At 36.4% G+C, this 25,789-nt stretch overlaps 1 protein-coding gene across 5 annotated transcripts in view; it reads left to right on the top strand.

Moving 5' to 3' along the window:
* LOC127072710 (inactive histone-lysine N-methyltransferase 2E) overlaps positions 1 to 25,789 on the top strand; it is a 397,888-nt gene that overhangs the window by 334,254 nt on the left and 37,845 nt on the right. For all 5 annotated transcript variants that reach the window (XM_051013347.1, XM_051013345.1, XM_051013344.1 and 2 more), the window contains one exon: positions 11,908 to 12,020. In XM_051013347.1, coding sequence (XP_050869304.1) covers positions 11,908 to 12,020 — 113 coding nt within the window. The remainder of the gene's footprint in view (positions 1 to 11,907; positions 12,021 to 25,789) is intronic.

The raw sequence follows: 25,789 nt of genomic DNA, 5'->3' as shown, positions 1-25,789 counted from the left end.
TTGGCCAGAGATGAGGAAGATAAGAGTCAGCCCCGAGACCACTTTAAACGCCACTTCGCTACGGATATTCTTTTCTGTTTTTCAAACATCATTTTTCTAAATTTATAATGCTCTACTACTAGACAAGACGCGTAACGTTCCGAGGGTTCCTTCTTCTTTTATATTTCTTTTTATTTTTTTTTTGTTTATTTTTATTTTTCATTTTTCTTCGTTTTCTTTTTTAACGATGGCGCACGTCGTTTTAATTGCTTCTCGTGCAAAGAAAATATCATCTCCATTATATTCGAAGGCAAGCTTGGAAAACGATAATTATATATATATTTTTTTTATTTATTTATATAGATATATATTTTTTTTATATTTATGCTCGTCGTTGAAACTTTCGAAGTTATTATCGAGTTACAACGAGAGGACATAAATATTGATAATATCAATATTTCTGTTAATTAAGTTAGAGAGAGAGAGAGAGAGAGAGAGAGAGAGAGAGAGAGAGAGAGAGAGAGAGAGAGAGAGAGAGAGAGAGAGAGAGACGGAGAGGAAGAGAGAGGAAAAAAGGAATACCATTGAAGTGTAACGATCATCAAGAGGAGAAAATTTAAGTACGGGAAATGTATATTCTCATAAAAAATCTCAGGTAACCTCATCCACCGAGAACACTAAATTTAGAATTTCCTTGAGAACTCGTTAAGCTTTCTCGGTATAGAGACTCTTTGAAACGTTGCAAAAGTCGAAAGTAATGATCGTTCGTTCTCGCGGTTAAACGACTCGTACCGTAAAAATTTTCGCTCCGTATACTCCATAATCGTTGTTTCTAATGCCTTCGTTCTCTTAACCCGGAGCAACGTGCGTTGCACGTACATTCTCATATATGTACTAAACACGAATAAAACAACTTCCCCTTTGATCATATATAACGTTTTCAAATCAGATGCAATACATTTACACATGAAAGAAAAATATCTATATCCATGCAATAAATACCTGTTTTCGTAGGGAAAAAGATTGAACTTTGTGTTACTCGTCGAAAAAAATAAACAAAAAAAAAATAAAATAAAAAATAAAGAAAAAGAAAATGTATTTTTTCCAATGCAATTTATTGTTATTTGTCATTCGTTAAGGTATTATTACATTGTTCACGATAATGGTCAAAGAATCGTACGTGATTGTATTAAATCGACGTTTTCTTCGTTCGTTTGTACGCGGCACGCCACTTTGCCTCGTTCGAAGGCCATTCATTGGGGAAACACGTGGTACAGATGCGAATTGCAGGGCGCCATCCGAACCCTTGCACGGACATAAAGAGTCGGATTTCAAAAGGACACGAAGGGACAAAGAGGAAAGGGTATGAAAGGTACAAAGGATACACGCGTAGAATGTATCGTTCGAAAAGAGGAAGGATAGAGCTCGTAACGATGACTCGTTGTAAAATAGATGTCTGGTCTTTTCGTTTATCGATAGATACTTAATTTGTCTTTTCTTTTTTTTTTCTTTTCCATTTTTTTTTCCTTTCCATTCAATTTTCCACGTAACCATTATTGATGGTAATGTACCATAGATAAATCCAACGTGGTGTTGGATTATCCAAAAAATAGGATAATATATCCAACGTGTTGCAGGTTCTCATCGAATTGCAAATAATATTGGAATTATATGTAAAATTCGAATGATCTAAAGATCAAAATATGTATATAGATTGCGATGAATGATAGAATAAGAGAAAGCTCGTAGAATTTTGCATAGTATTGCGCGAAGTGCAAATTGCCATGCTCGAACGTGTCCATTGCAAATTATACGATTGTTGCATTACGATAAGTTCGCCAAAATCATATAAAAATTCTTATTCAAATTCTGTCATTTTTAATTTAATTTTAGTATATATACATATCAATACTATTAATGTAAATAAAATGATCTAATCTACAAAAGAAAAAAAAAACAGACAAATAGTAAATTTTGAATCTAACGAAGGAAGAAAATTCCTTTTTTTTTTTTTAGATATACGATGCTGATCCGTCTAAAAAAAAAAGAAGAAATTTTTCGTCTTGATAAATTTAGAAAAGCCTTATTAAAATTCAAAATATGCAACCCGTTGTCGAGTGCTACGGTGAAAATTCAAAATGACTTAGAGACGAGGGAAATAACGTTGATTTCTCTTAACGATTCGTTGCCCGAACATATTCACGTAAACACTCGCCCTCGTTACGACGTAACGCGCGCGCGTAAATTTTCGAACAAACGCGTAATTAGAATACCCGTCGCGTCCCATAGCAGGGTGGCCTATCCGTTCCAACGAAAACCCAAAGGGTGGACAACGCGAGAGAATTGTTAAATCAACGAAACGATTTTCAATGCGTGCGTGACCCATGCTCGTGTTCCCTTCGCGTAATGCGTCTCTACCCTCTTTCTCGTTTCTCACCATTGTTATAACAATCGGTAAAATAATTTATGCCAACTTGCGCTCATCTTCTTTTATTCCTTTTCATATCGTCAACGAGTACCCGAAATCCAATAAATTTCGATATTTATTTCTTATATTCGATCGATTCACAAATAAGAATCATTTCATCGTTTCATTGTAAATCTATCATATTTACTTTTATTTGATATAAGTACGTGTGGTGCGTGTTGTATGAATTAAGTAAATACATTTTTTCACAAAGAACATTTTATAATGAACCTGCAAAATTAATGATACGAAACGTTTCGATCTTTTGATTATAATCGTCGTTTATTTCGACGTAAAATAGATTTAACAAGAAAAAAAAGGGGAAAAAAAGACGAGAGTAGGTAACGTTAATCTCTCCCTCCCTCTCTCTCTCTCTCTCTCTTACTCTCTTACTCTCTCATCGATCCTCAGCTCGAACCTTCCAACGTTGGCAAGCATAACGCCCCAGATTAACCGGCTCTTACGAAACTCTCATCTATCATATCATCGCATAAATAATTCTCAGCCATATATGCGCCCGTTGAACGCACCTATGTTGAACTCGTAGACACAGCCGATAATATGGCCGTCAACGTGAGAAGCGAACGAGGTAGCAACTATCACGTGTTATTAACTTTACTCGGCAACGATTAATTTGTCGTGGAAAAGTTTGAAAATCGCGGTCACGCTCTCGTGACCATCCAGGAAACTCGAATCGCTTTATTCTACACAAGGATCTTCACGGAGAAGTAGAGAGAGAATGGGGAAACTGACAAGAGAAAAGAGAGGGTGTAGATGAAAGGATAAAGAAAAGTTTTTCGGCTGGAGAGTTGCGGTTATATATTAGGTACTCGTTCGTCTATATAAAGAGATTATATACGCTTGGATAATATAATATAACGCGTTCAAAATTTAGATATCGAGATATCGTATTACGAGATATCGATTCCACGAGAATAACAAAAGATGTGGGGAGTAAATAAAGTATTAGAAAGAAAAAGAGAGAGAGAGAGGAATTGTTCTATTTCTATAATAAAACGCAAAGTTTAAATATGAAAAAGATTGATTGAAACGAGATATCGATTTAAAACAAGAAACAAAAATTTCTTTCTCTCTTTTTCTCTCACTCTTTCTTTCTCATATTCCCTATTTTTCTTTTAGTTTTTTTTCCATCTCTTTTTCTCTCCCCTTTCTATACGTCCTTCTCTTTGTTGTTCACTCGAGCTTCATTAACAACGCCATGCTAATTAATCGAAGCGTTCTCGAATCAAGATGACAACGAAAGCCGGCGCGTGCACGAGAGGAAGGTACACAAAGTGACCGAGAGGAACACGAAAGTTGCTTGATGATGAAACGAAATTGCACGTAGGGTGGTGATATAGAGGTAAGAGGGAAACGGACGATTGCGATGATCAGCCATTTTGATATTGTTGCCATCAATTTACGTACCTACAAATACGAATGCAAGCGATGAAAGCATATACTTTATCTTTTTTATTCATGATTTTAAGAGAACGTTATCGTATTTCGTTATTGATGCTTTTCCTAATTAAGCGAAATTATTAAAGCACGACTATGAAATAAATTTGTTTGTATGATTAAAATTAAAAATAATGTTTAAACGAAGAAAAAAAAACAAACAAAAAATGATGCCAATTGATTTTAATTTTACAGTTACGTTTCTATAATTTACATATTATATTTCAATAATTCCATGTCGACGATAATTATTGTTTGAATCGGGCGGATTAATTTGACTTTATAGTTATTTTGTCAAGCTATGAACTAATTTGTTCTCTCGTTTTCCTTTCTCGTTCTGTCACTCATCGCCGATTGAATAAGTACAGAGAGTCAAGTAGAAAGGCTCGGTTCGCCCCAATACATAAATAAACCGTCTCGATAGTATCGTTAGCCCATCCATGTGCACTATTAAGAGGATCCTCAAACTCGTATCGATCGTTATATCGTACGTGTATCGTACGAACGACGTTCGCATGCATTTTATCGAGATACTTCCCATTTCTCCAATATTTTTTTTTATTTTCAAATTATTTATATGTCATTTCACCAATCGATAATGTTGTCTTGGATTTTGTTTTCTTTTTTTCTACTTCTTTTTCCCATTTTTTTTTTCTTTTTCTTTTTATCCTCTTATTATTTTTTGTTATACTCGTTCGAGACCCTTCACGATATGATTTTTATGATACCATAAAAGTTTACGCAAATTTTCTCTACCTCTTTGCGATATGTCATACGCCGTAGTTAACGATATAAAGGAGAAAAATAAATGGGAGATAACAGGGGAATGAAATAAAGTTGTTATCGTCGTCGTAGTTAATATCTCGAGATAAAACGTTAGAAACCTCTAGTCGGTGACACGTAAAAAATAGTCGTTGATCTATGTGAATTATGAAATCCATTTTCTTGAAATCCTTTTAAGCGAAAACGAAGTAATCGATGAAAATATTATTGCCCCTTATTATCTTTCTTCTCTTGCATATTATATTTCGAGCTTTCTCAATATCTTTTTCTCTCTCTCTCTTCCTATCTCTCTTTCTTTCTCCCTTTCTCTCTATCTATCTATCTATCTATCTATCTATCTATCTCTATCTTTTTCTCTCGATTGGTAACCCGAAGAACAAACGAGTCTAGACCAATTCGAATTCGGTGATATCGCGAGACGAAATGACCTTCTTCGCGAGGAGATCAACATGAAACTTCTTTCTGACTCTTTATTGCCACTCAAAACTTTTAGAACCGATCGATCATCGACCGATCATTTGATCATTTCAATCAGACCTTTCGTTTCTACGTTCAAATTGACTTTCTTCGAACTTATTTCGAGTTATAAATAAATATCGTTTGTCATTTTGAAGTAACCAAAAATTAATCTCTTCTTATTTTGCTTAAAACAAATAGATATCTGCTCGAATTCATCTTGAGAGATTAATAATAAAATCTTTATACGTTAACACCAAAATTCTGTCACCGAATAACATTTCGATTTGTTCTTTAAAACTCTTTTGAAGCTTAATATATTGAGAAAGAAGAATGTAAAATAATTGTTTTACTTTTTCTTGGAAAATATACATATCAGTCTTTCTAATGTGTAACGTTTTAATTGAACAAAATTTGTATCAGAAAGAAGTAGGCAATGTTTTTATATGTAAGAGGACTGATTGTAGACTGAAGAAAAAAGTAAATCATTTCATAAAGATATATAGATGTATATATATATATTTTTTATAATTATATTATATCTATCTTTTATGATATATATATATGTTTTATTATTTTCTTGACTTATTAGTAAAGTGGTACAGTTTCTAGTCAATGACTCAACATCTTGATTCCCAAGGAAGACTCGATTCCCGTTTCCTCGTTCGTTCGTTCGTTCGTTCGTCCATCCGTCCGTTCGTTCGTTCGTTCGTTCATTCGAACAGTTTACAGATCGTTATTGCGTACGTTGAACGAAACGTAGCTGGCAGAGTTTTCCAAGAGGATCCCATTAATTGGATCGGATATCTGGTTACCGGTTGCCACTACTCTGCTTCCATCCACCTTTCAAACCGTCGGCGCATCGACGCCCGAACCCCTAGTGAGCTTTTCGCGTAGACTTAAGCGCGCTCGCGCAGAGAAAGAGAGAGAAAGATAGAGAGGGAGAAAAAGAGAGAGAGAGAGAGAGAGAGAGAGAGAGAGAGAGAGAGAGAGAGAGGGAATAAACTACTCACTTCCTACGATCCTCCAATTCCTAAAGCCGATGATATTCGAGCGAAGATCGTGGTCGAGTATCAAACAAAGCCAAGCGCTAGACGTAGTAATTATTAAGAGGATTATTGAAAAAGAAAGAATCTGAGATCTAAATTTCTTTATCTTTCCATTTTGCTTTTTTTCTTTATCTTCTAGATTTTTTTCTTTTTTTTTTACTTTATTTTTTTTTTTTCATTCCTTGCACAAATTATTAAAGGAAGTTCATTGGTTTTCATGGCGGTTAATTCTTACACGAACTCCTACTTTTTTTTTCTCTTATTCACTCATTCACTCTTTTCCTCTCTTGCTCTTTTTTTTTTTTTGAAGAGGAAATAATGAGAAAAGGGAGAAGAAAAGAAAGGAGAGACGTTAACAATTGTTCTTTTTCATGGATAATTATTTCGAACGCTCATATTTACGAGCAAAGTTGAAAATCAATGTTTCGGGTTGAACAATAAATAATGGGATTTTTAATATAAAAGATATTGATTGAATAAAGAATATTTGTTTTTTATTTAAATATAAAATACTAAAAGTGTTTTATATCTAGATAAACAAATTAGTCTCTATGTTTATGTTTTTATATATGAAATACTAAATATTTTCTATAAAAAGAAAAAAAAATACTACATATATAGTATAATTTATTTACATATATGATATCAAATATTTTTTCAATATAAAATACAATAGCGTTATATTACTTATTTATAGAATACAAAACATTTTTCTAATAGAAAACATTAACGTTATTTATTTAAATATACATTAGTAAAAATTTAGATATTGCTTATTGGCCAAAACAATTGCTTGAATTATTTGTTTTATACAAATGTATTATTTTATTATCATAACAATTTGAATTGCATTAGCAATTATTAATCAGTTCTAAGAACATTTTTGGGGATTAGATTTGTTAGAATGTTTTCTGAGAACGATTTAATAGAATGTTGGAAAGTGTCCTAATGTTGTTTTATAGAAATATTCAATCGCAAATTTAAAAATAATAATATTTTTATCGATCTATTTCGTATCATTAATTTTTTAAATAATATGAGAGCAAAAAAAATTAAACTTGGATGTACGAAGATAGGAAGAGTCGCGATATGTTATTTTTTGTTCTCATTTTCTTTTTCTATCATCGTTATCGTCGTTGAAACAATACGCCATCTCAGATTTCACTTTCTCGAGCTTTCACATTCGATTTTCGGCGATCTTCTTTTCAGCTATAAGAATACACCAGAATAATTACTATAGAGCTTCTTCCATTTTCAAGAAATACCACTGATTCAACTCCATGATTTCTTTAAACGATTCATGCTATTTTCTTCCATTTTTTTTCTCTTGCAAATGATATAAAAAATAGAGATGATAACTTGAAACTTTAGAAAAGATAAATGAAAAAAGTACTACGATCTGTTTGCTATTCCCACGTTTGTTTGTTTGTTTTTTTTTTTTTATTTTATTTTATACATTAATTACGAAAGAAATTGATTAATTGGGAACTATTAAAAATTTTTTTTTATAACTTAACTTTAAATTATTCCAAACGTATTTCATTCGAAAAGCAACAGGGAGAATATTATTAGCGATATTCCCATAAATTCAATGTAATTGTTTGAACGTTTAAATAAGAAAAGATATTTACGTATCCCTTATCTAACAGTTCGTTACAGCAACATCAGCTTTCATTCTCATTCTCGTCGTTCCGTGTTGCATTAGGTAAATGCAGGTATATCTCGCGGGAGTTAAATGCAAACTCGAGTATATATTACCGTTGCATATAATAATACCAAGCAAAATACAACGAGAACTTTCATTAATCCTAGTCGATTTCGTCGTATCGCCAATAATTTTTCTCGAAATGACTTTTTGTCCTATTCCTGATTATTTTTTATTCTATCGCATCTTCTCTCCACTCTTCACTACCCTCGAATTCTTTTCAAACAGATTTCTCGTAGCAGACTCATCGAAATTCTTATGTACAATCCACTCATACAAAATCGGAAGATAAATATTTTTTTCCTTCCTGGCATCGTTCCATTCCACTTTTTTCGTTCGCACCCCTCTACGAGAACGAGATTCAGAATGAAGAAACCTCTTTTTCTACGCTATTTCGAGTTCTCTGTTTCTTTTTATTTCTCTCTCTCTCTCTCTCTCTCTCTTTCTCTCTTTTTCCATATATGTACATATATATCTGTCTATCTTTCTAGCTCTGCTTAGGAACCAACGCTAAAGGCGATATATCATTCCGGAGTAGCTTTATTTTCCAAATTTCTCCGTGAGTGGAAGAGAAAACATGGTAAGCGAGAGAGAGAGAGAGAGAGAGAGAGAGAGAGAGAGAGACAGAGACAGAGAGAGAGTAGGAGAAGGAGAAGGAGAAGGAGAAAGAGGATGGGGTGAGAAGAAAAGTGGGAGGTATAGGCATAGAATAGAAAGGAAGAGATTCTCTTACTGGGTGGTAGTCTCTCGGCTGAATCCATTAGCCGACGCCATTAATATCTCCGTAATGATGAGCGATGAGCTTTCGCTAGGGTCCAAAGAGAAAATGAGACGAAAAGAGAAAGAAGGGGAAGCGAGAGAGACAGAAACAGACAGACAGACAGAAAGAGAGAGAGAGAGAGAGAGAGAGAAAGGGAGAGAGAGAGAGAGAGAGGGAGGAGAGAGAAGGAAAAAGGGAAACGTGCTGCTTTCACCTAAGTGAGACAAGGAGAATAGAAGGAAAAAAGATGAAAAGATAGAGAGAGAACGCAAGAAAGAAGTTTTCCTTCGAAGAAGGAAAAAGAGGAAAAAGAAAGTCGTTCGCAAAGAAGTGCGTAGTGTGCGTGTGTACTTCTCTTTGATAAATGTTGCTTTTCTTGGGCCGATGCCAAACGACAAGTAACACAATATATTCTATCTCGCAGCATATTCTCACCCTATCTTCTTCCGCTTCCTTCTCTCTCTCTCTCTCTCTCTCTCTCTCTCTCTCTCTCTCTCTCTCTCTCTCTCTCTCTCTCTCTCTCTCTCTCTCTCTCCACAGGCATGCCCTTATCATGATATGAGAAGGACGCAGTTGCTGGCGCGTGGATAGTTCTATCCTTGTTATTCCAATAGCAGAGCACTCGGCTTTTATCACCTTTTCCCGAGGCAGGTAAACGCCTGCCTCGTATATAGTGGCAACCAACACCATCGATCGACGAGCTTCGAAGAATCGACGAAACCAGGAATAGGGGATCGTAGGAGGAAGGAAAAGAAAGAGAGAGAGAGAGAGAGAGAGAGAGAGAAAGAGAGAGAGAGAGAGAGAGAGAGTTGTTCCTTGCTTTCTTGCTTCCTTGCTTGGTTACCTTACTGTATACATAGGTATAGTGGATTATACTCTTCCAGAAGGAAGTCTCTCCTTCCTGCAAATTCTCCTTCCCCTCGGATGAAAATCACTTTCCCTTTTTGTAGGCGCGACACGTAACACGAGCCAGCCAAAGAGCACTATCCATTGATATCACCCTCCTCCTCATCCTCCTCCTCCCTTTTGCAACCACTACCGCTACTGTGCTCCGCTTGCTGTTCTCCCTTATAGGGCACCGTTTCGTCCCGTTCTTTCTAAGCTCGATGTGTATTCGGTTTGCATATCATGTACTTTATATACGTATCTACATAAGTATTCGTTCTCAATAGAATACTAGTTTCACATATATTTCGTAGTATATTTCGTAGTATATTTCATAGTATAGTTCGTAGTATCGTTCGATCGGATACTACTGCTCCGATATAAGATTGACGAAAATAAGTTTCAATCGAAGTTTCAAAAGTAACAGACGAGTTATCGCGAAATACCCGACAAGATTCGATGCATTGTTACGATTTACATCGGAAATTCATCTCGGAAGTTGGACGTTGTCGCTTCTCTGGCATATCGTTTTCTATGGTATTTTATTGATCGATTAAAGGACAATGAATTTTTCTCTACGATATCGATGTCTTCTTTTTTTGGATTTATTATATTTAATTGACAAACGACGAGCTTATGTATTTACGAAGATATTATGTAAAAGTATCGCTCGACGAATTGCTCTTTTTTTCTTTCTTTCTTTCTTTTCCTTTTTTTTTCGAAAAGAATATATTCGTCTATGTATACGTCGTTTATACTTATATATATATATATATTCGTCAAAATTGTTTTCTTCGATTTATTCATTGTAACCTTTAATAGCATACTTTTTGTTTCTTTTTGTTATAACAATGAAGTTTGTATTAATTGCTCGGGATGTCCGTCTTCCCGAGATCGCTATTTCCAAACGCGTTTGTTCTCTCTCTCTCTCTCTCTCTTTCTTTCTTTCTCTTTTTCTCTCTCTTTCTCTTTCTATTTCTCCCTATTCCTTTCTCTTTCATTTCTTTTAACGAGTATCTGGAAAACGCGTAGCATTGAGTTCGTAATTTCGTTTAACAATCGTACTGACAAAGGATCCTCGCTTCTAGATAGGGATGCCAATTTTCTTTTTTTCTTTTTCTTTTTTTTTTGCATGCGTTGATGGCTGCCTCGACCTTAATCATTTCCACGCGAGTTTGTATTTGAAACCAATTTGCAATACAAGTTTAGTTCGTTTACTTTTCCATATAACGTCCGGCATATTGCTAATTATTCTCTCGAGATCGAATCCGGTCGCTTTGTCTACATCGACGAGATAACGTTGAAAGGATAGATTTTATTTAACATTAAATTAACGTCGGATATAATTACGTGATTTTCAACGAATGATTTTCAAAATGACGATTTTAATTTTTAGTTCGAGTAAGATACTTTCATATTTTTTCCACGTGTATTCGCGTTCAAAAAGAAAAGAAGAAGAAGACAAATCGTCTAAACGTATTAAAAAAAAAAAAGAAAAAAAAATTATAAACTGTAAAAAAGATCGATGAGAAACGAGAATTCCAAGATTTACGAAAAGTTTCATTGACTCGTTTTTGTACTTGGAAAGATAATCATTAATCGTTAATATTATAGAGTTTGCTATAATGAAGTCAACGAATAGAGGTAGTTTTTCTTCATGATATCACGACGCGTACGTCTTCGACTTTTTCGCGGAAAATTATCAGCACCGTATTCCAGAGCACGAAAGACCGCTGAGAATACGTTTAAGAGGGAAAAATTAAAAAACTTTTTATTTAACTTTTTCATCGTGGTGCTTTCCCTTTGTGTCGCACGTCCGAGTTGTAATGTAAAAATCTTACTACGTGAAAGCTTAAATAAATTAAGTAATTAGCAGGCGGTAATTAATATTAAGGAAAGCGGAGATCCACCTTCTCCTGTCCTCCTACTTTGCTTTCGTCCTTGCATCTTTCATCCTTGCCCACTCTTTACTTTTGCTTTCCCTTCTACTCGTTCCTCCTCAATTTCTTTTTTCTTATTTCCTTCTCTTTCGTTTTTCTTTCGTTTTCTTTCGTTTTTCTTGTTCCTTTTTTTCCCTTTTACTTTTCTTTTTTTATTCTTTTTCTTTCCTTCTTTTATTTTTTTTCCTCTCCTTTTTTTTTCTTTTTAATTTTATTTTTTCTTACTTAGTTACGCAAAGAGTTTAATTAACTTCACGTTCAACGGTATTAAATGAACTCCTACGAACTTGTCGTCAGAAAAGTCGACATACCGGTGCGAATTTAACGCCGTCGCTTTTGAAATTGATATAATAAAACAATGTCATTTTTCTAATGATCGTTTCTTACGGCTAATTGTATAATTAATACTCTTTTTCTTTTTTCAGATGATCGACGCGTCTTACCATACGAATCCGTCGCTACAAAGCACTGCCTTGATTATCACGTGCGCGGTGGTCCTTCTTCTGATGGCAGCTATCGTCTCTGTTGTTTTTTGGAAGTGAGTACAACGCAGAGTGTTTATTTCCAAAGTAATATGAAATTTTTTACACGATAAATCGGTTTTACGATGAAAAAAGGAAAGAACAAACAAACAAACAAAAATACACGATTAGCGAAAGAAAATTTATTCTGATAATTTAGTCCTTCGACTAAAATCCAAATCAAACGTATTAAACTCGAGGTAACTGGTTCCACGGCAAATACACGGGAATAATAATATTATCTCGTTATAAAACTTCGCCGTAACCTTTACCCCAGTGAAGTTAATTCATGTAAATGATATTCTATCGGAATTTTAACCGATAATTAACCTTTAACCTTTTTAATCAATGATTTGAAGGATTAATTCATTACTCGTTTCGAATGATTAATAAATACTAATGTCAATTATTATTCTATGTACACTTAAATCGAACGAGATGGATAGAGATAGATAGAGATAGATAGATAGAGAGAGAGAGAGAGATGGAGAGAGAACGAAAACGACGAGAGACGATAAGGAGAAAATTTGATATTTAAAGTAGCACTAGAAACACTCGCATGGATTATACTGGCTATCAACTCTCGACACTCGAGAAACCGAAGTACACTTTATATTCGTAGTACCATGAGAGAAATTTTGGAACAATCATTGAACGGGCGTTTCATCGCTAAGAAGAATATTTCCGGAATGAAAAGGCCGGATACGATAAAGGAAAAGAGGGAGAGAGAAAGAGAGAGAAAGAGAGAGAAAGACCTATAATCTCATAGAAACAGGAGAGAACGCTGCTGGGAATGATATTGGACGTACGTTCGAAAACAGGAGTACGTGGTGGGATAGGATCGTACATAAAATTGGTAGAGGTCATCGTTGAAGCTCAGGGTTCTTGGCAATAAAATCTAAGTTTCATTCCAGCCGGACATCGTAAGGTGTTCCCGGTCTCGAGGTCGTTCGGCTTGTAACCATATTTCAAGTGTTCGAGAGACCATCGACGAGGAGGGTCTCATTGTGTCCCAAAGTAGTGGTGAGAGAAGACGAAGGAAGTGAAATGGAATAGAAGGATAGATTGGCTGTTGTAGAAAGCCGAGGATAGAACGTACGTCATCGGCACTCGAATTCGAACGGGATACGCCAAAAAATTCACCCTCTATCGCGTTCGGTAATGACTTTGAAGATTTAACGCTTCCATTTTCGAACCGAATTCTTTCCTTTTCTTAAATCGTATATTACATTTAAACGTTAAAATCTGGATATATATGTATGGTGAAAGACGGACAGAGACAGAGAGAAAGAGAGTGATAGAGAGAGAGAGACAGGGAGAGAGAGAAAAAGGGAATTAGTTTTTGTCCAAAAACAATCTGATTAACCCTGTAACGGTATAGTAATTTATCTTCATTAGGTAGTATGAAATAATCGGGTTTACGATCTCAAGAAAGTTAAGACAAACTATTGCGTCAAATTTAGTAAAGTCTCCGCGAAGTTCAGCCGGATCTTAATCTCCGCTTCCCTCGTTCACCTACGATATGGTAACTCGTTTAACCCATTTTAACTCGATACTATGATATAAGGGGAAAGGAGATGAGGTGGGGCAAGGGAGAGGAAAAGAGGGACAGTCACGCGATCATATGTTCGTCGCAAGAACACACTTACTTTTTATCGTTATAACAATAAAACAAGAAGTCGGTTAAACGATCGTTCTTTACACATAAAATCGACGATCTCTCGTAATTCGTGCCGAACAAGAAACTTAAGTGCTTAGTATATTTCGGCTTTCCTACGATCAACAATTTCGATCGTACGTACTAAAGAAAAAGCTGAATTATGGATCATCCGACGAAAAAAAAAAAAGGGAAAAGAAAATAATTTCTCTTCCGGTTGTGGTTTCTCTTTCTCTTTTTCTTTTTTTTCCTCTTCAATTCCAAATGTCCATAAAAAAATTCAGAAAACTTTTTATCGAGCAAAATCGATAAATCGTCGAGCTTTTGTAAGATGATTTATGATACGATTTTTGAAAGGATTACGAGTGCTCGAAAATAAGACGAATCATTGACATTCTAGTCGGGTCTTAAATTAACGAAAAATAGATCATTCTGTTGGGTAAGAGAAGGATGGAAAAGAGTGCGTTTTAGTGTTGTCGCGTGGTGCTGTCGAGGACAGGAAGGCAACTTTATTCTGATAATCTGCAAACGACGATGTTCTTGAAGCATCACTTGGATTCTTCTTCTTCTTCTTATTCCTTGTCTTTTAGACTAAGAAAGAAAGAGAGAGAGAGAGAAAGTCACTAGTCTGAGAAAGCATGATCGTCTGGTAGATAGAAAGAGGAAAATAGAGTAGTATGCGTGTACTCTATATCTACTCCCGTATGTAACCCACTCAGAAGATTTACACCGCTCTTACAGGTTCGACCCACTCACATATACACTCCTCTTAGTACGAACACGACTTGATCTTCGTAATATGAAGATATTTTACAAAAGCGAAGTTTAGTACTTATTGCCACTTAGATACATACATATGTATTGAATAGTTAAGAAAGTTTTTATCAAAGTTTCAAATAAAAATTCAAAGCTACATTTGATATATCATATATCGTACATTATTCAATTTTCCAAACTTTATACATTTAATTGATTCATAAATAATTGTCATTTTATTGTAATGAGTATTATATTTTATATCATAAAGGTATATTTACAACTTACAATTCTTTTCTCTTCTTCTTCTTTTTTTTTTTTTTTTTATCTCTCAGGACAAATTTTCGACAACGTAGTATATAGTGGAAATGTTTAAATCGTTGTCTCTTAAATTGATGAGACAAATGTTAGGAGATTATTATCGCTTCGATCGGAATGATCAATGTGTTCGAGCGATCTGAACGATTCAAAAGTATTTTCTAAAAGATCGAAGTAGTTTATTTATATAACAATCTTCATTCTCATTCGACAAAAAGAAGATTTATTTTAAACAGAAAAAAAAGAGACGAAGAAGAAGAAAAAATTCGTGTAGAGTTCCGTTTAAAAGACGCATAAAGGGCGACCCACGCAAATAGTAAGTATCGTAAACTTTGGTGGTTTCTTTCCTCGTCGGCTCGTAAAACACTTATAAACGACAAACAACGTCTCTCTTTCTGTGTTTAACAAGAACCCCGAAAAAGGCGGTCACGCTATTATGTAAATTCAAACGAACGTAGTTCGAGTCGAGTCTAAAACGTCTCTAGGACATTAACGTTTACTTCTGAAACATCTTCGAGCCATTCTTAAATTCTTCGATTTAAAAGGAAATAAGAGAAAAGTAAAGATAAACGATACAAATTAACATAGAAGAATGAGAGTCAAAAGAAAGCCGAAAGGAAACGTTAAAACGAAGAGATATCAGAAAAACAATTTTTTGTGTGGAGACAAGATCAAAGCAGTATCATTAAACGATATTATCGACTTAGGGGTGATAAGATATAGAGGGACTAATATTTCCGGTAAATAATACGTATTTTCTTTACTTTTTTTTTTTTTTATTATTTTTCCAAGAGTTGCATAGTCTATGTTGATTGAAGAAATGCGAGAAGAGTAATGTCAAAGAAAGAAAAAAAAATAAATAAATAAAAAGAAAAAGAAAAAAAGAATGAGAAGCATCGAAAGACTTTGGATCGATGAACTTGCTGGTTAAGAAAAGAATCGGCTATGGGCCAAGACGATTTCGATGGATCGCGTGTTAGATACACACAAAGCTTGGCATTGAATGCTGGTTAGGCATCTCTTTGGCTGTATTTTTATCGCCATCGAGTACTCCGAGTTCCGTTCCACTCTCGGTAAGCGATTCTCTACTAACCGCCATAGAGAAAGAGAGAAAGAGAGAGAAGCGACAATGCGGGCCCTGTTTTCGCGCGTTTATCGTAATTGGTGGCCATTATGGTGAACCACTGCCGTGCAGTATCTCGAACGTTACCAATCTCCGTTACGCTCTCTTCGTTTTCTTTCTGTGTGGTATCTCTTCTCTTTCATTCTCTTTCATCGTCTCCTTATTCGTCTTTAAGTTGCGGTCATTTTTTTCTACCTTAATATTTTTTACTCGCCGTTCAATCACGTGACTCTTATATTTTATATATATTTTATAGAATTTCCTATTGTTTTTCTCTTATTTTACCGGTACTGTCGATATTTCTGCATTGGAGTAGAATAGAATAAGAAAATATTCTTCCTTCCCCATCTATCCATCTTTCTATCTATCTATCTATTTATCTCTGTCTTCCTTTTTCTCCACTTTGAATATGTTTTCCGAGCATACTTTATTCCTTCGAAGGGCCACCTTGGGTTTTGTCGTTTCATTCGTTGATTTTCTCTTGTCGGTTCGCGAACCGTTGTCGCTGTCTCGTTATTGTCACGCTCGTGTGAAACGACGTACACCATACACACTTACATACGAGGGCTCTTACACGGACACACAAATGGCGCACAAATTTTCCGAGGCACGCGGAGGTAACACGAAGCGTCGTGCGTAGTTTGCATGCTAATCAGAGCCATGTCCTTCGTCTCTCCATCTCCTCTCCCATTTACCACCCGTCCTTTCCTCCTTCTTCCCCTCCTCCTCCTCCTCCTCCTCCTCCTCCTCCTCCTATTCCTATCCTTCGTCCCGAATGTCATCGCTCTATTTCCTTTCGATTTATATTTCTTCGTCGGCGCACGAACGAATCATCCGATAGTCGAATTTTCATCGATTTAATTACGTTATTCGATTTATTTTTATTATCTCTGATATAAAATAAAGAACGATTTTCTTCGGGTCTTAAGAAAATAGATCTATCAAATTATTTTCGAATAATATATCCTCTCGAGCGATAAAATACTATCTCCATTCTTTTTCCTTTTCTTCTCTTTTCTTTTTCCGATTCCAATTTCCTCGGATTAGCGCGACTTTACGTTTCATTCTCAACGATAATCACGAATGTTCGTTCAGACCATGCGAGTTCATCTATCCCCCACCCTCTCTCTGTCTGTCTTTCTCTATATCTATCTATCTCTATCTCTATCTCCCTTCGTCTCTATTTGTCTCTGTCCCTTTCTGAAACGTCTCGTTTGAAAACAACATTTTTCGTTAAAAACACGACCGTACTCGTAAAGTTTCCGCATTGTCATCCATCGATTTCCAATAACTTCGACGCTTTTCAATCGACTACTATTTCTTTGTATCGCTTATCGAGTGCCAACGCAGGATTCACAAGTGCAAAGGTATAAAAGCGAAAGAACGGCATGGATATTCGATCGACTAACGTTCCTGCCATTTATCCTGTACATACACCTTTTTTATCTCTTTTTTTTCTTCCCTTATTCCCTTTTATTTTCACCGGCAGGCTGTAGTAGCGATGCGCTCGTAAAACAAGAAGGGATAAATCTATTGTATTACGTGCGATATATACGCCTCGTGTATGTATCTACATGTAATTTTAACGTCCTCTCTTTTTCCCCGGTAAGAGTTAACACGCGTATTTACGCGTGGAAACAAGGATTTAGTCGATGCGAAAAAAAGATTTCCAAACAAAACAAAAAATAATAAAAAAGATAATAAAGATAAAAAGAAGAATCAAAATAAAATAAAGAGAAAAAATAAATAAATAACGAAAATCGGAGCGCCTCCGGAGAGAGTGCGTTAGAATATTTCCTCTACTTTCTCTCCTCTCTTTACCCTTACCTCTGCTCAATCTTTTTCTCTCTTTTTTCACTCGTTAAAAGAACGAACATGGTAAAAGGAGTACGACTATGGGCAGCTTTAAAGCTCTAAAGCAACGTTTTCCGCACCGAACGAAGCTTCGCGCTTTGGATAAACGGGGAAAGAGAATTGGGGGTGAGTGGGACGATGGTTTGTGAGAATGAGAGAGAAAAAGAGAGAGAGAGATAAAAGGAGCGGGGGGTTAAGGGTCGGAGATCCCACAAGCTTTATTTAACTCTCACCCCGCCTCACCGAAGGTCTACTCACGATGGCACGGAACTGTACCCTGTCTTCTACCATGGCAATGCCTCTTCGACTAATCTAACCGATATTTCTCTATTTTACTTTAGCGAACGTTCAGTATACGATGTATTGGCACTAACCATAGCGTTCTCTCTTTCTCTCTCTCTCTCTCTCTCTGTTTCTTTCTTTTTCTCTTTCTTTCATCCACCCTCGTATTTCTTGTCGAAAAATATTTCCGGAGTATTTTCTTATGCTCTTCGAGAGATCGGTATCATGAATTTCACGAAAGTAATGACGTAAAGATAATAATTTTCTAATCTTTTTCTTTCTTTCCCTTTTTCTCTTTTTTCCCCTTTTTTTCTCTCTCTCGAACTGCAACCGACGACTGGTGGTGGTCTACCTCTATGACGTTGAAGTCCTTGCATAAATATTTGCTGGAAAATCAGAGATCGAAAGATTAAGGATCTCTTCCCTTACTTTGAAGGGACCTTAGAAGAAGATTTCCCGAGTGTAAACCGTCAAAGGGATCGACGAAAATTCTTTGCGAGATTCTTCCTTCTACATAATCGTAGAATTTAATTCGACGGGAAATATCGCGTTCGGCACCTATTGCAAGCTCGTCGGGTGAAATCAAGTGCGTCTGTTGGCAGCTCGTAGTATTTCTCAGAGAGTGAAAGAAAGAGAGAAAGTGATGAAGGAAGAGGAGAAGGGGAGGTATGGACGAGGGTGGTGGGGAGGAGGGGAAAAGAGAACTAGAGGGAGAAAGAGTGAAAAGGAAAGAAGATTTCGGTACGCGATGCAAAAGTTTTCCTCCGTCGCTCGCAAATTCTTACTTTTCTTTTACGTCCCCCTTTTCAACCGCCTTCCCTTTTCCGATTTCGCCCGTCTTTTAAATAACGACTTCGTCGATTCGTTCTACGTTTAGTATCGATCTCCAGACGCGTCTACGGTATTACGGTATTCCGTTTCGTAGACGACACGATCGTTGCACGCTTCGCCTTCCTTTACGAATCGTTTCGTAACGCTTTAATGCACTTTCGATGTAAAGTATCGCTTCCGTAGACCTTAACGAGATGACTATGTATTCTTTTTCCCTCTCTTTCTCTCTCTCTCTCTCTTCCTTTTTTTCTCTCTCTCTTTCTCTCTCTCTCTCTCTCTCTCTCTCTCTCTCGCTTACCTTCTTTCTTTCTCGTAAAACGCGAATAAATGAATTTCTCGTACCTCGTAAGATTTTTTGCTTTCTCCTTTAATCGAAATTATTTTTATTTTCTAAGGTCGGATATTTTAAATTGTAAACAAGTGAAATATTAAACAGTTTAATTTTTAATCGGTTTTACTTTGATATCTTTCATTTTGACACGATCCTGTAAGGATTGTTATCTCTTTCTCTCTCTATCTCTCTTTTTTTTCTGTCTTTAATTATTTTTCTTTCTTTCTTTCTTTCTTTTTTTCGGAAAACATAAACTCGCCGCAATATCAGAAATTTTAAAACCCGATCCGGCACTTTGCTGCGGCAAATTGAATTTTTGCCGTGGATAAAATATCGCGTTTTACGTAAACCATTATCTGCGAAACAGGGATGACGTTCCACGATACTTTGTCCACCCATTTGTACGTCGTTCCCGATATTCTTGAGAATAATACATTATCTCTTCCGTTTTGCTTATAATAAGAACTAGCATTAAATTGACGATCGAGAAATTTTTCATTATGAAATGAACTTTTGAAAAAAAATGTTAACATCAGAAGTTAAATTTGCGAATAATTTTAATCGAGATATGTACTCTATCACGGGTAATAATATTCACGCGCTACATCGAAATCAAACAATACTTTCTCAGCTACATCTCTCAGACGACGTCCTTTAGAAAATATTTTCATCTTTGCTAATGATATAACCGACTGCTTCGAAACACAAAGAAGCTCGCTTCAAAAGTAGTCGTCTAACAATAGAACAGCAAGAAGAGAATTAAAGCTCTATTCTTTCATAGGAGACAAACGAAAATGTTCCCGAATATAACTTGTCCTGATAATTAACAGTCTCCAGTAATTAATGCTGTGTCTTTCTATATGGTATTCTAGTATAATAAGATAGTACAGAGGCGAGAAAGAGGAAAAAAGAAAGGGAGAGAGAGAGAGAGAGAGAGAGAGAGAGAGAGAGAGAGAGAGAGAGAGAAAGAGAAAGAAAGAAAGAGAGGTAGAGGGAGAAGAAGAGCAGAGTTCAAAATATATCACAAGAAGGGTAGGATCAGGGTGAAAAAGAGAAGAAAATAGAAGTAGCACGCTCCGTTATATTCCCCTTACTCCGACACGAGTTTTCTAAGTTGTCGAGCAAGGTGCACCCTGTCAGCTGCAACTTGCGTGCGTCTGCTTTTGCCAACCCCCGTTGCTCCTGTAACCGCTTGCTCTGAGCTAAGAGTTAATCTACGGACTACCTCACCTATTCTTTTTTTCTTCTTCCCTCTTTCTATCTCTCTTTCTCTTTTTCTCTCACTCTCCCATTGCTCACATTAATACTCTTTTTCGCAGCATCGCGATTAACGCTGCTTTCACTCAGTGTAGAAATGAACGAGCGAACGATATAGTGACGAGAGATATGCGGATTTAATGAACCCGTTAAAAAGCAAAGTGTCAAATCTTGAAATAAACTCGTTCCTTGACTCGACAAATCGTGAAGAAAATTTTTAACCGGCGAACGAGATTAGTATGCCGATTACAAAAGGTCTTCATTTTCATCTGGTATTGAAAATTAAGAAAATAATCTTTTTCAAATGACTTGGGAAGAAAATTTGTGGTAAATAACGGAAAATTTGCGAATAAACAAACAAACGGGATGCTGGAAGGTCTCGTGCAAATAAACGAATTCACAATGCGTCGTTAGTTTGGACGTGCCGGTGCAAATTTACGAAAATAAATCGGAAGATACGAATTGCGAGAGAGAGAGAGAGAGAGAGAAAGGAATAAGGATAGAGAAAAATAAAACGAGGAAGCGAACATCAGTCCAGAGATTCTTCTTCGTTCCTACTTCTCTGTCTTCTTCGCCTTTTCACCCATTCTCTTTTTTTTTTAGCCACACAGTTTGTCTCCATAAGCCACATTCGGGTCACCGACGCGAGGTTGCTTTAACGATCTGCATTGCATGAACGCTTTTGCCCTTCCCTCGTCTATCTCTCTCTTCCTCTCTCTCTCTCTCTGTCTTCTCTTTCTCTTACTCTCTCTTACTCGCTTACTCACTCTTTTGAGCGCAGGCGTCCAGGTCCTATCCACGACCTTTCTTCGTCACTACCATCGTCACAGTTTGAAATCCTATACGATGCTTGACTAACGTAAACTCTGCTTATTTCGTCTAGCAAACACACGATTACTCGAATCCATCCTGTCCGTCCATTTCTACTTTCCACTTCTTCCTACGAGATAGGAAGATGGAGTTTTGAAAAAGCGCTTAAATTAGAACCACTGCTCGCTCTTATCGCTCGGCGATTTTTATCATCGGAAGAGATCTTGCAATGCGTAGAAGGAAATAGCTAGGAATAAAAGTACGGTCCAGTTTCGAAAGAGATGACCCTCTTCCTTTACTTTCCTTTTTTTTCTCTTTTTTCTCTTTATTTTCTTTTTTTTTATTTCAAAATAAAAAAAAAAGAAAAAGCAACAAAAACGGAGAAATAAATCTTATCGGATCTCGTTATAACATTTCTCGATGGCTTTATTTTAACGTTAAAATAAACAATAGCTTATTCGACTTTTAAAGTCAACGACTTAGGAGAGTAGCCATTCCCTTGTTAATCTGCCTCTCAGTTACTGACTACTTGTTCGCTCGACAAGGTGGCTGACCACACGATTCTTCTTTCTTTTCTTTCTCTTTCTATCTTCTCTCTCTCTCTCTCTCTTTCTCTTTCTCTTTCGGCTGTCCCAAGAGTTAGCGAAGGTTAGGAACGGTGGTGAAAAATAAATTTGCCTTGGGGAAAGCCCTGGAAGCTTCAGAGTCGGTTGCCGAGAGGGTATAGAGCGTACACACACCGCACAATAGCTAGCAATTATGTAGAGTGGCCGCCGTCTAGTCTGCCGTGCTATACTTAGCTACCACCACCATCTTCATGTAAACGTATATTTGGTCCCCGACGTCGTCGTTCTCGTTGTCGTCATCATCGTCGTCGCCGTTGACGTCGCCGTCGTCGTCGTCATCGTCGTCATCGTTGTCTTCGTCGTCCTCGCCGTTGACATCTTTGCCTTCCTGGTTGTACTCATCGCTCGTTAAAATACACCTAAATCTTGACTGTCTGTCTATGAGACGTATAGTTGTCCTCTCTCTCTCTCTCTCTTTCTGTCTCTGTGTGTCTCTCTTTTTCTATATCTCTTTCTATGTTTTTCTCTTTCTATTCCTTTTCAAGGATAAACTCAGTGGATCGATACAGGAATTACGTTAATATCATTCGTCAACATTACTTAGTCTATATTAAAACTGTAAAAAATTTAATTTGATTATATTACATCCTTTATATGAAGCTAGAAAGTTTATTTTAGCTTCTAGAACTATCAGCATCGATTTTGAAATTTCTCGGAAAGTTCGTATACGATGGGATTAAAATAGCAGGAAATAGGAAGAGAAATACCTCGCTTTTATCTATTGAATTTTGAATCAACCTGTGGAGATGGTTACGATTCAGATGGGACCGAATAACGCGTTTGTAAGGATTGTACTAGGAGAAAATGTAGAACCTAGGTTTTGCGATTTGCAAAGGGGTTAGCGAATCAAATATTTGACGTGGTAACCGTGCGGTTTGTCGACGTAGAATATATATTCTCTTTGTCATTTTTACTCTTGTATCTGTTAATTTTATAAGGCTGATGTTTATCTACCTAAATTAAATTATTTCAAAAAAGAGAGAGAGAGAGAGAGAGAGAGAGAATTCAACAACGATTTATTTATTAGAAAGAAAATGAAAATGTCATTTTTTAAGTTCATTCTACTTCGTATCAAAAATTTGATAAATAAATAACAGGATAGATAAAACCGTGGAGAACTGACCTTTCTTTTTCAATTTTTTTTTTAATTTTTCCAATTGTATTGTCGTTGTTGTTATTATTATTATTATTATTATTATTATTATTATTATTATTATTATTACTATTATTATTATCTGTCGTAAAATTATTCAAGGATAAATTTGAGTAGCAGGACGTTCTTCTAACAACATCCTTCTCTATTTATCTCACAATGTTCCTTCGCGTCGATGGTGGTCCGCCTCGTCGCGTTAACGTCGACAAAAAGAAAGAGAGAGGGAGAGATAGAGGGAGGAGTTACTCTTTTTTATTTATATTTGTTTGGAACGACTCTCTCGACCCGGCGACGCGTAATCAAGGAGCCATTGTATCCCGACGCACCGTGCCGTTAGGTTGTTCCCCTCTCGGATCACTGGCTAACCAAAACAGCTTGTCGTGCAACGTTTGCTTTTTTAGCTTCACTGATGTTTCTGCGAAATGAAGAGAAAATTGACGATCGCATTTTCCATTAATAAAATTAGACCATTTTAATTGATGTTGTTCTCGTTGATTTAATTTAATAATACGTATATACATATGTATAAGAATATTAATATATAATACTTTAATATCATCAACATTATATATTAAATAAATTTCTGAAATTGTTCCTCTACATTCTCAATTAGTTATACATAATAGAAGCTATATATAATTACCAATTTAATTATATATATATATATATATATATATATATATATATATATATGTTGTAGCTAATTATACGTTATAGATAATTAATTTTAGAGATTTATTTTCCGTATAAAGATATTACATATAAAATATACAGATTCGAAAAAGAGTTTGGTGAAGGACAAGGATAGGAAGATCTGATGGTCTACAGATAATTTAACCCATGGTAGAAGAGTGAATGGGTTATAATTGGTGATGACAGCTCGTCAGGAGGTAGAATATTCAGCATCATGAACGCGTGTCACGTTGGTAGATAGGTACTTTAGTCCGTTTCGTGTCATTGACGCAACGCCCACGACGAAAATCGCGACTTTTCTCTAAATTGGCCCGCGTGAAACTAGAACTTTATCGTCGAGATTTTGTAGAAACTGCTTTAGTTCTTATTTCGTTTTAATTTTTTATTTAAGAAACAAAAAGAAAATAAAGAAAAAAGAACACGCGAGTTATATTTATACTTATCAATTTAAGATTATAATACGTTGACAATAATTATTGATCGATGGTAAATAATAATGAAAAGTACTTATCAGAGTGCAGTACTAAAATCAAAGGGAAGTCGATCGTGCATCATTACGGGGTGCACACACGATTTGCACATGTCGGAAGGAGAAAGGGAATAGAATGGCAGGGAAATCAAGGGTCCGTCCGCCCTTTGCAGGAACGAGCTCAATGCACCGCTGCAACTGTAATGATAATCGTTGGGGATTTCGAATTATCTCTAATAGCACGGAATACTCGATTAAGTTCTGGATTTGGTTATCCTTATCGGTTTAGAAAGAGCCATTTAATGATGTTTCAGTGATACTTGTATCGATAAAATAGATTTCAAAAGAAAGAAAGAAAGAAAGAAAAAAAGAAAGAAAGAAAGAAGAAAAGAAAAATCTCATTCTTTTGTAGTTCCTTGCTCTTGGAGAAATAAACAATAGATAAAAAACAAGAAAAGAAATAAATTCGATATTAAAATGAAACCGATTGAAATAGATTTTCCATTATTGTCAGATACAGCGTCGTTTAAACCGTTATCACAAAACCCACGTACCATGGTCACACTTTGTTCTATGGTTTCCTCATGAAATTCGATTAAAACACGTGAACCTTACGCCCATATCTCATACTCCGTCTATATATCGGCTATCTAACATCTGACACAAGAGGAGGACACGAGAGCTTCTGTAGAAGGCGAGAGTAGCGTGAACACAGAGTCGAGAGTAATCGTACCGATACGCATCCGATAGACGTTCCGCTTACGAGCTATCCAGCTAACGTACGAACGATAGCTTAAGCAGATAGAGACATGATTTTGGCATAGTTACAAGAAGATATAGATGGCTCGCAAGACGAATAAGGACGAAGAGAATGGGTAGACGATAGCAGCGGTAGAGCGATAGAGTACGCGCAGAGAGATAGACGCACAGTGTACGCATCTCCTCTTCCTCGATCCTGGTCGCGTTCTATTGTTGAGCCTCGACAGTCTGGGATATTACCCTAACCGACCATAATTACGTCATCGTCATTGTCTCCGCGCATATATCCGTCCTATGAATGCTACGGAGACGACCCTTGCCTTGTCACCGACCCTTGCTCTCGCACCAGCACGACCTACCATCATTCTCCGTCCAGCCCTCGAGCCAACCCTCGAGCCACCCCTTTCCTGCCCCGCGATGTTCGCGTTACCGTTCACCGCGATTTGCCGCACGTAGATACGTACTACCTATCTGGGTATATATGCCTTACCGAGGAAACGCGATGTACTCCTCCCGGCTAACGCCGCCGCTAGGTGTTCACGCACGCTCTCGATCCAACGACCCTTGATAAGCGTCGATGAACAGGACGTATCTGCTGCTTTCAACGTGAGAAGGCTAAGGGGTCGTACGTTCGTACGTGCGTATGCGCGTATGCGTAGAGTTCACTACGAGAGTGTTTTCCATACGTATAGGCGTATCTACATACACATACATGTCACGTATATATACGTACGTACGTATATGAGATATGTACATTCGTACAATGACCGAGGAACGTTACGTTATGTCAAGTATGCCAACTATTCTCCAGAGAACGCTGTAATCGGACGATCGACGAGTGTGTGTGTGTGTGTATATATATATATA

Source organism: Vespula vulgaris, chromosome 2 (assembly GCF_905475345.1).
Source record: "Vespula vulgaris chromosome 2, iyVesVulg1.1, whole genome shotgun sequence".
NCBI lineage: Eukaryota > Metazoa > Arthropoda > Insecta > Hymenoptera > Vespidae > Vespula > Vespula vulgaris.
This window is presented reverse-complemented; position numbering and strand designations above follow the sequence as displayed.